The sequence below is a fragment of the Cyanistes caeruleus genome, chromosome 24, assembly GCF_971803275.1.
Source record: "Cyanistes caeruleus chromosome 24, bCyaCae1.hap1.1, whole genome shotgun sequence".
Lineage (NCBI taxonomy): Eukaryota > Metazoa > Chordata > Aves > Passeriformes > Paridae > Cyanistes > Cyanistes caeruleus.
Genome location: NC_141724.1, coordinates 5,636,410 through 5,646,631, shown reverse-complemented (window position 1 = coordinate 5,646,631; position 10,222 = coordinate 5,636,410). Strand labels below are relative to the sequence as shown.

Below are 10,222 nucleotides of genomic sequence, written 5' to 3'. Positions count from 1 at the left end.
CGTCTCTCCTTTCCCATCTCCCGGGACCGCCCCGCGCCCGCCCCCGGACGGGACCCGCCTCCCGCTCCCGGCCCCGCTCCTGCTCCCGCCCCGGCCCCGCTCCGCCCCGCCCCGCCCCGGCCCCGCTCCCGGCCCGGCCCCGCTTCCTCCCCGCTCCCGGCCCGGCCCGGCCCCGCTCCTGCTCCCGCCCCGCCCCGGCCCGGCCCCGCTCCCGGCCCGGCCCGGCCCCGCTCCCGCTCCCGGCGCGGCGATGGCGGCCCCGGTGCGGGACCCGGCCCCGGTGCGGGACGCGGCCTCTGCCAGCAGCGCGGGCCCGTGGTCGCTGCGGCACCTGCACCTGGAGCTGAGCGTGTCCTTCTCGGCCGCGGGCCCGGGGCGGCTGCGGGGCCGAGCGCGGCTGGAGCTGCGGTGCGAGCGGGCCGGAGCGGAGCTGAGGCTGGACGCGCACCCCGCGCTGGCCGTGAGCCGAGCCGCGCTCCTGCCGCCGCCGGGCGGGCCCGGGGACGCGGCCGGGCAGGCGCTGCCCGTGGAGAGCCGGCCCTTCGCCAGCTACGGCAGCGCCCTGCACATCGCCCTGCCCCAGGCCCCCCGTGCCGGGCAGCTGCTCACCCTCCTCATCGACTACGAGGCGGGCGAGGGGCCCGGGGTGAGCGGTGGGACACCGGGGAACACCGGGCCCGGGAGGGGGGTGTAGGGGGTGGGAGGACACCGGGGAACACCGGGCCCGGGGTAAGCAGGGTGGGTCGAGGAAATACCAAGCCCGAGGGGTGACCAGGTGGATGGAAGGGACGCCGAGCCCGGTAGGATGTACGGACTGGGAGGACACTGGGTGTGGACTGGGGGCCGCCAGACCCGTGTGGAGCTGGGGGGTGGTGCAGGGGACACCAGGCCTGGCGTGGGCAAAGCACCCCCGGGTGAGGAGCCCCTTTCCAGCTCCCACAAGGAGCAGCTGTGGTCGAGCCGCCTCTCACTGGGGTCCTGGTCCCTCCCCAGGTGTGCTGGCTGTCCCCTGAGCAGACGGCGGGGAAGCAGAAGCCCTACATGTACACACAGGGCCAGGCTGTGCTCAACAGGTCCTTCTTCCCCTGCTTCGACACCCCTTCAGTCAAGTTCACCTATTCAGCCACTGTGAAGGTAAGTGGAGCCCCAGGAGCAAAACCCTCCCTGAGTGCAAAGTTTGCTGGGGAAGAAAGTCCAGAGGAGGCCATGGAGATGATCCAAGGGCTAGAGCACCTCTGCTCTGGAGCCAGGCTGGAAGAGCTCGGGATGCTCACCTGGAGAAGAGAAGGCTCCAAGGAGACCTGAGAGCCCCTTTCAGTGCCTAAAGGGGCTCCAAGAGAGCTGGGGAGGGACCTGGGACAAGGATCTGGAGTGCCAGGGCAAGGGGGAATGGCTCCAAACTGCCAGAGGACAGGGATAAATGGGATAATGGGAAGGAATTCTTGGCTGTGAGGGTGGAGATGCCCTGGCACAGGGTGCCCAGAGCAGCTGTGGCTGCCCCATCCCTGGAAGTGACCAAGGCCAGGTTTGATGGGGCTTGGAGCAACCTGGGCTAGTGGAAGGTGTCCCTGCCATGGCAGGTTGTGAGACAAGATGATCTCTAATGTCCCTTCCAGGTTCATCTGTTCTGAGCTGTTGGGTCCTTGCAGGGAATGTGCCAAAGCACTGGGACATTACAGCAGGGGCTCTGCTTCAAACCCACCTCCTCAGGCCCCAGCTGAGAAATCACTCTGTACTTGGGCTCTTTTTCTCTTATGTGCCCTTTTGGATGAAGACAAGCAGCCCCAGGGTGCTCCTGCCTCTCCCCAGCTGCAGTGCTGCTGCCCAGGGGTGGATGCATGCACTGGCCTGGCTGTCCTGCCCAGAGCTCCTGGCATTTGTCACAGAAAGAGCTGAGTTTGGGGGAAAGCAGCTGGAGGAGGGTGATGGTGCTGGGCCATGCTGGGTCCTGGTGGCAGTTCTGGAGCTGCCAAACTTCCAGGAAGGAGCAGCATCCCCAAAGATGGCATTAAATCCAGATTCCCTCCTTGCCTGCCTGTAGGCATGTGGTGCCGCTGGCCCTGGGCCACTGCAGCGTGCTGGCCTGCTGTGGGCAAGGGGAACTGCTTAATGGTGTGACACCAAGCCAGTGCCAGTGGCACCAGGATTGATTTAGTTTGCTCTCCCAGGGCAGAGCCCTCTGGTGCCACAGGGTGAGCGTGGGATGGGGCTGTTGCTGCGCTCTGGTGTGATGCTCTGTACCAAGGAAACCGTATTCCCTGTGCACCATGGGGCTCACCCCCTGTTTGGGGTAGGGGACACTGGATCAATTTCCCTGGGCTCAGCCCAAGCTGGTGGATTTGCCATGGGTTCTACGCTTGCTTGGGAACAGGAAGAATGAGTTGTTGTGCAAGAACTGGGAGGGGAGCCAGCAGCTGAAGGATCTGCATCGTCTGCCCTTCCACACCTGCAGCTCCAGCATTTCCTTGTCTCCTGGTAGCTCCAGGAGCACCTGGGGCAGTTCCAGGTACCCCAGTGCTGCAGGGATGCAGCTGGGATCCCAAGTGTGAGCTCAGGGTGTTCCTGCTCTGCTCCCCAAAGCCTGCAGTGCCCACAACCCCAGCGTCTTCAGGCTGGCATGCATTTGCCATCGGACACTGTGGCATCCCAGCTGGCTTAGCTGGCCTCCCATTGTGTATGCTGTGGATCTAATGGATGGTTTTACTCTCATGTTCAGGTCCCTGAGGGCTTCACAGCTGTGATGAGTGCCACGAGCTGGGAGAAGCAGAAGGATAACACCTTTGTATTCAAGATGTCCCAGCCAATCCCCTCCTACCTGATCGCTCTGGTTGTTGGGGACATCGTGTCTGCTGATGTTGGCCCAAGGTAAAGCTCAGGAGGGCTCCAGAGCTGTGGGAGCTTCATGGTGAAGCTCCTGTGGCAGCCACCTCCTGCCTCTCCCTGCTCCGTGGGGCTCTGGAGAGCAGAGGTACTGGCCATAAACATGGCACAGTCAGTCCTTGTCTCTGTCACCAGATCATGGGCTCACGGGGTGAGGGTCCTTCTCAAACTGGAGAGAGAGAAGGAGCCTTGATGCTGTGTTCCCTCACCTTCAGGAGGGTCCCTGGCTCTGCTCATGTCACCCTGCACGAGAACGAGGGTGGTGGGTTCCCGTGCTTGGAGCATCCCACTTTTCCTCACAGGCTGGTGCTTTCTTGAGTTCTTGGCTGCCACTGCAGCCATATAAAAGCCCTTTGACATTCACACAAGGAAAGAAATCATATCAATTTGCACTATTGGCCTCTTTAGATGCCTTTATTAGCAGGGTTTTATTTTCCTTTGAAATAAACCTGTGCAATTTCTGTCTGATGAAGCAACAAGGTGAAAGTCCCCTAATGGTTGAAATTCCTTTTCTCTGCACTTGGCCAGGAGCCGTGTCTGGGCCGAGCCCTGCCTGATCGAGGCTGCCAAGAAGGAGTATGATGGGGTGATTGAGGAGTTCCTGGAGGTTGGAGAGAAACTCTTTGGACCTTATGTTTGGGGCAGGTATGGCTGGAAAGTTCCTGAAGGATCTGGTTCCCCAGGGACAGGGAGAGAGTTTCCTTCTGTCCCCAGCCCCGTCTTCAGGAGGAGTGGGGTCTGAGCCCGGCCTTCCCTGGCAGGTATGACATCCTGTTCATGCCGCCCTCCTTCCCCTTTGGTGGCATGGAGAACCCCTGCCTCACCTTCGTCACGCCGTGCCTGCTGGCCGGGGACCGCTCCTTGGTGGACGTCATCATCCATGAGATCTCCCACAGCTGGTTTGGCAACTTGGTCACCAATGCCACGTGGGGCGAGTTCTGGCTGAACGAGGGCTTCACCATGTACGCCCAGAGGCGCATCTCCACCGAGGTCTACGGTGCGTGGCCGTGCCTGGCTGTGGGGTGCTGAGCCCTTGTGGGGCTGGGCTCTGTGTCCCACAGCTCAGCACGTCCCTCCAAGTGCCACTGGGGACAGAGCCTGCGCTGCATCTCAGGAGAGGTGAAGGGCAGCAGCTGCAAGGCCCTGTGTAAACTGAGAAGGTTTAGATGAGATATTGTGAGTTTGGGGAGGCCCTGGGTGACCCAGAGAAGCTGTGGATGTCGTATCCCTGGAAGGGTCCAAGGCCAGGTTGGATGGGGCTTGGAGCCACCTGCTCTAGTGGAAGGTGTCCTGCCCATGGCAGAGGGTGAAACGAGGTGATCTTTAATGTCCCTTCCAGTCCAAACCAGTCTGTGATTTCTGGTGGCCTTTGCTCTGAGATGGAGCAAAAATTCCTGCAGCCCCTGGCAGGAATATGGGCACTGTGTCCTTGCCTCACCTTCCCCATCCTCCTGTGGAGCTGATACCAGTCCTGAGCTCCCCCCTGGACAGTCGTGTCCAGAATCTCGTGTTCTCCCAGGACAATTTGCTGTATCCACACAAATTGAAGTGGCTCAAATCTCTCGCTGCCTGGGGCTGGGTTGCCCCGTGGCTCCCTGCAGCTCTGCCATCCCAGCTCCTGTGTGTGAGTGTCCTGCTCTCCCAGCTCATGCACTGATGCTGTTCCGTCCCAGTGCCTGCAGTGCCTGCAGTGCCCACAGTGCTCAAAGTGCCCTCAGTGCCCTCAGTGCCCACTGTGCCCTCAGTGCCCGCAGTGCCCGCAGTGCACAGGGGTCTGGCCGGGCTCCCCGAATGCCTCCTCTTGTCTCTGCCCAGGTTTGCCCTACACCTGCCTGGAGGCTGCCACGGGAAGGGCCCTCCTGCGCCAGCACATGGACGCCACCGGGGAGGATCACCCGCTCAACAAGCTGCGGGTGGTGATCGAGCCAGGTCAGGGTGTTCCTGGGCTCGGGGCAGTGGGGTGCTCACGGGGGAGCTGGGGCGAGCTGGGCTGTTCCATGGCTGCCAGTAACACCAGCATGGGTGATGGGACCCGGGAGGGATGGGATAGGCTGTGCCCAGCACAGATCTTGGTGCACGTGAGGGCTGTGTTGTTTTGCAGGTGGGCAGAGATTTCTGAGGGTTTTGCCTTTTTCTAGGTGTCAATCCAGATGACACGTACAACGAAACACCCTATGAGAAGGGATACTGCTTCGTTAGCTACTTGGCCCATCTTGTGGGCAACCAGAGCAAGTTTGATGCCTTCCTCCAGGTGGGTGTGAGCTGCAAAGTCATCCAAAATGCCACAGCAGGAGGCCAGGGCACAGCAGGACCCTGGGAAGGACAGGCTGAGAGGGTGGCTGGGGAGAGGAAGAAGAGGTGGGAAACGGGAATGTGAATAGGGGAATAAAGATGAAGGCAGAGCCTAGCCTTGTGCTAGCAGCAGGTGCTGGGAATGTTGAGGGGTATCCCTGGGGATGCAGGGTGCTGGAATGGGTTCCCCCATGAGGTGGAGCACACAGAGGGCTGGGCAGCACTGCTGGGGTGAGTGTCTGGCATCAGCCCCATCTGTCCCCACAGGCCTACGTGAACCGGTTCAAGTTCCAGAGCATCACTGCAGATGACACGCTCGGGTTCTTCCTGGAGTACTTCCCGGACCTGAAGGAGAAAGGCGTGGACACCATCCCAGGTCAGCACAGCGTCATCCTGGCCAGGGAGCTGTGCCACGTCACAGCCCCGCACCCGTGGGTGTCATTGCTGCCCACGTCCCCCAGAGCCTGTGCTCGTGGGTTTGTGTGTTTTACTGGAGTTGCTGTTGCTGCCAGCCCAGCTCTGTCAGAGGAGCCATGGATGGCAGTGGCCAGCTGGGATCAGGCCCAGCCTTAGGCATGTGCCAGCTCAGCCTGATTTTTTTCCATTCAAACCCAGTCCTTGCTCTGCTGTTGGGTGCTGTTTCATGGGGTGTCCATGACTCAGCCTGGTGAGTCTGGTGAGCACTGGGATCAGGCCCAGCCAGCACTCTGCACTTGGCGCAGCCTTGCTTTGGCAAGAGCTTTCCGTGCTGGAGCCAGCTCATCCCACTGGTGGTGCTGGGGCTGATACCCACAAGCACACCCTGAAGCCATGTGTCTGATGGCCTCACCCCATTAGTTTGCGGTGGTCACTGTCCTCAGGCAGGTTTGGTGGCCCTGGGGGAAGGCAGTGGGGGGTCTGAGCAGCAGCACCTGGTATGGGGCTCAGGGATCTGTTCCCAGCTCTCCCTCCCTCCTGCCTCGCTGCAGGGTTTGAATTTGACCGCTGGCTGAACGTGCCAGGCTGGCCCCCCTACCTGCCTGACCTGTCACCGGGGCAGCAGCTGATGAGGCCAGCGGATGAGCTGGCAGAGCTCTGGGCAGCTGATGGTTTGAACATGGAGGCGATTGAAGCCGTGGACATCATGGGCTGGAGGACATACCAGCTGGTCTATTTCCTGGATCAGGTCCTGCAGAAATCCCCCCTGCCTGAAGGTGAGTGAACTCCCAGGGCTCTGGTGCCCAGAGGAGACACAGGGTGAGGTACTGGGGATGTGAAGGCACATCAGGGGACACACAGGGGTGTCCTCTCCAGCTGCTCTGTGGCTGCTGGTTCCAGGGAAGCCTCAGTTGGTGTGGTGGGGGATGGAGAGCCAGGGTAAGCATGTTCCTCCATTTGTGGGGACGTGTGCAGTTCTGCTGTCCCCAGGCTGGCTCTGCTGGGCTGTCGTGTCCCTGTGTCACCACAACTCTCCTTGCCCTCTTTGCTGAGGAATCTCCCCCCACTTTGTACTGGCACCCCAAGCCACCAGCACATGGCCCTGCAGGGCTGCCCAGCCTGGAATACCCAACATGGGCACCATCCTGCCCAGAGCCAGCAAGAGCCTGGGGGGCTCCAGAGCTGGGGGTGGGGGGTGCTTGGGCAAGGGCTAGGACTGACCCAAAGCTAGGAGGATCCCAGAGAATTTGCAGCACAGCTGGGATGGACTCAGGGTTCCCTGGGAGCTGGGTCAGAGCCTCATGGGGGATTGTGACCGCTCTCCTCTCACAGGCAATGTGGAAAGGCTGAGCAAGATGTACCCCAAGATCTCCAAGGCCCAGAACGCTGAGCTGCGACTGCGCTGGTGTCAGATTGTCCTCAAGAACAACCTGGAGGCTGAGTACAGCAAAGTCAAGGACTTCCTGCACAGCCAGGTTTGTCCCTGGGCAGTGGTGGCAGTGCCCAGCAGCATGCCAGTGGGGAGAGAAGGGCACAAGGCCTTCAGTGCCAGAGAGACAGGGGTTTGCCCTTGCTTCTGACAGTCCCACAGGATGGTTTGGCTTGGAAGGGACCTTAAAGCTCATCTTATTCCACCCCATGCCATGGGCAGGGACACCTTCCACTAGATCAGGCTGCTCCAAGCCCCATCCAACCTGGCCTTGGACGCATCCAGGGATGTGCCAGGGCCTCCCCACCCTCACAGGAAGAATTTCTTTTCAATGTCCCATTGAATCCTGCTGTCTGGCAATGGGAAGCCATTCCCCATTGTCCTGTCACTCCAAGGTCACATGGCACTGAAAGGGGCTCTGAGCTCTCCCTGGAGCCTTCTCTTCTCCAGGTGAACACCCCCATCTCTCCCAGCATGGCCCCAGAGCAGAGGGGCTCCAGCCCTTGGAACAGCTCCATGGACTCGTCTGGACCTGCTCTGTCCATGTGTCTTGTGCTGCTGTAGACTCCAGAGCTGGATGCAGTGCTCCAGTGCTGGGAGTTATGAGAGGGCAGAATTGTTCACCTGCTGCCCACACTGCTGGGGATGAGCCTCTGACACAGCTGGCTTTCCAGGCTGGGAGAGCACAGGGCCAGGTCACACCCAATTTGTCACCCAAGTCCTTCTCTGAAGGGCTGCTCTCCACCCCTCCATCCAGCCCATCCTGACCCAGGTGCAGGACCCTGCACTTGGCCTTGCTGAACTTCATGAACTTCTCAGGGTCTGCTCCTTCTCCAAGGTGCAGGTGTTCTCCCCTCTCCAGGTGCTGTGGTGCCAGGGGCTGCCCATGGCAACATTCTTTGTCTGGTCCCATTGCCATGTGCTCTGTGCCTCGCTAAGAGCAGGCTGATGCTGGAGGCATCCTGGGGGATGGGGAGGGGAATGTGGGGTGTCACCCCTGGGCCTGGGGCAGAACCTGGGCCATAACTGCTCTGTCTCCCTGCAGGGCAAGCAGAAGTACACACTGCCCCTGTACCGTGCCATGTGGGGTGGCTCTGAGGCCACCCGGGCCCTGGCCATGGAGATCTTCTCTGCTACAGCCCCCCAGCTCCACGTCAACGTCCAGAACTATGTCAAGAAGATCCTGGGCTTGGGGGGGGCTGAGGCCTGAGGCAACCTGGGCTCTGCTCCTTCTGCCACTGTTCTGCTGGCAGGACCTCAGTGCCTCCCTCTCACTGCACATTTCCTTATTAAAATGTGTGATTTTTTTCTCAGTGTTCTTCCTGTTCCCAGTGAGCCATGGGCCACCTCAGAGTACCTCCCTACCCCACTGCCAGCCCTGCTCTGGGCACTTGGGGTGCTGCTGGCTTCTCCCCATGCTGGCACTGGAGGGATGGGGGGCTTGGCCTTAGTGCCTGCAGGGCTGGAGCAGCTCCTGGCTCTGATCCAGCTCCTTGCTAGGCTCTGCCCAGCTGTCACAGGTCCTGTGTCACAGTGGGGACAGGGAGAACTGATGCAGTGTGGCAAGGCTGGGACCTCCTGGCCCCAATGCCCTGAGCTGCTGCACCAGAGGAGTTGGGGATTGCTTCTCCACCTTGCTTTTTGCCACCATGCTGAGGCTCACACTGGGTTGGAGGAAAGGGGTGCTCCTGCTCTCCCACCAGCAGTCCCAAGGGCTTTAAAGAGTCAGTGGGGCCTGCATGGGGCAGAGACTGTAGGAATAAGCTGGACAGCCCCAATGTTCCTTATTCCTTATCAAATGCAGGTATATGACTGCACAAATTCCAGTACAAAACTGCCCAAGGAGTTTTGCAGTTTTTGCAGGAGCATCAGTAACCTGAGAGCCTGCTGGCCATGATGGTACCAAGGTGGTGATAACAACACCTAACTGTCCTGGGAAGCTCATGTGTACCCCACAGTCTGTGTGCCCCCTACAACACCTCCCATCCTATGATCTAGGAAACTTGGGGATGTCCTCTCAGAGGTGCACTGTCCTGCCACTCTGCACACCAGCCCAGAGGCAAATCTCAATGGGCTACAAGTTTTCACACTAAATCTCTGACTTAGCACTCTGGTCCCTACAGCTGTGACTGAATCCAACCCCCTGCTAAAGCCAAGACCCCGCAGTGCACGCTCAAGAGGGTGAGGAGGTTGCACATTTCTTCACAAGTGGGCTCAGGATTTAGAGGGCTGGTTATGGCATGGTTGAAACCAAGCTGTTCAGCCTGAGAAAATGCTTCCCTGGGCAATGGGTGTCCTCTAGTGGATCAGCATTACTGGAAATAGACTGTAGTGTCGTTACAAGTTGCAGTGTAGAACCTTTCTCCAGCTGCCAATCTGGTTTCCCAGGGAACACAGAGCCTGTCAGTACAATTATCATGACCTCTGGTTTAAAAGGTGCCCTTGGCTCTCAGAAGCACCTGTCACCTCTGGTCTGACTCACCTGAGCAAGCCACCAGGGAGTCAGACAGGGTGGTCCCTCGAGCACTTCCCTTGGATTAAATAGGTGACATGTTCTCCACTGCACAGACTGTGATACCCTTGCACACCGGAGCACGTGCAGGTGTGTCAGGCTGTGGGATGCTGACAAGCTCACAACTGCTGCTCCAGGAACACTTCACTGAATGAAAATCATGGCTGCAAGGGTGGGAATGTGAGGGTTGGGAGCTGCATGTCTCAGCAGGGATCCTGCACCACTCCAGCTTCAGACAAGCAGAGAGCAGCCCCTCTGCAGCTGAAGCAGGACAAGGTTTTGATTCCCAGCTTTCACTCCCTCCCAGGGCAGCCCCAAGGGCTCTGGGCAGGGCTGGGACAATTTCACCACCAGAGACTTTACCAACACCACATTTCTGGTGCTCTCCAACCAACACCATCCAGCTGTGAGGAGAGGTGAAGCTCCTCTCCTCTCCACTCTGCAGTGTGGGAAGCATCCAGCACAGAGCTGGGGGCTGCAAGGGGAGGAAACAGCAGCTGCTCCTGCATGGGCTGGGAAGGGCACTCTGCCTTCATTCACCTTCCTGCAAAGACAAGGGCTCACAGAGACACTTCAATATAAAATTAGTAACAAGATGTAACACACTTATTTTTAACAATGTGACCTTCATCAAGCGCAGAACGTTTTTTGCTTAGTTTTTTTCCAAAATGAAATCCAAGTTAATAATGAAA

The 10,222-nt window shown here is 59.4% G+C and overlaps 1 protein-coding gene across 1 annotated transcript; it reads left to right on the top strand.

Annotated features, from left to right (window-relative positions):
* Nucleotides 1–234: 234 nt before the first annotated feature.
* On the top strand, nucleotides 235–8,331 carry RNPEP (arginyl aminopeptidase). The gene is made up of 11 exons (XM_023941885.2): nucleotides 235–646; nucleotides 994–1,134; nucleotides 2,717–2,865; nucleotides 3,409–3,525; nucleotides 3,642–3,877; nucleotides 4,696–4,809; nucleotides 5,019–5,131; nucleotides 5,440–5,548; nucleotides 6,141–6,365; nucleotides 6,922–7,064; nucleotides 8,064–8,331. The coding sequence occupies exons 1-11, from the start codon at nucleotides 251–253 to the stop codon at nucleotides 8,226–8,228; spliced, it is 1,908 nt and encodes a 635-aa protein (XP_023797653.2). The 5' UTR covers nucleotides 235–250; the 3' UTR covers nucleotides 8,229–8,331.
* The last annotated feature ends 1,891 nt before the right edge of the window (nucleotides 8,332–10,222 follow it).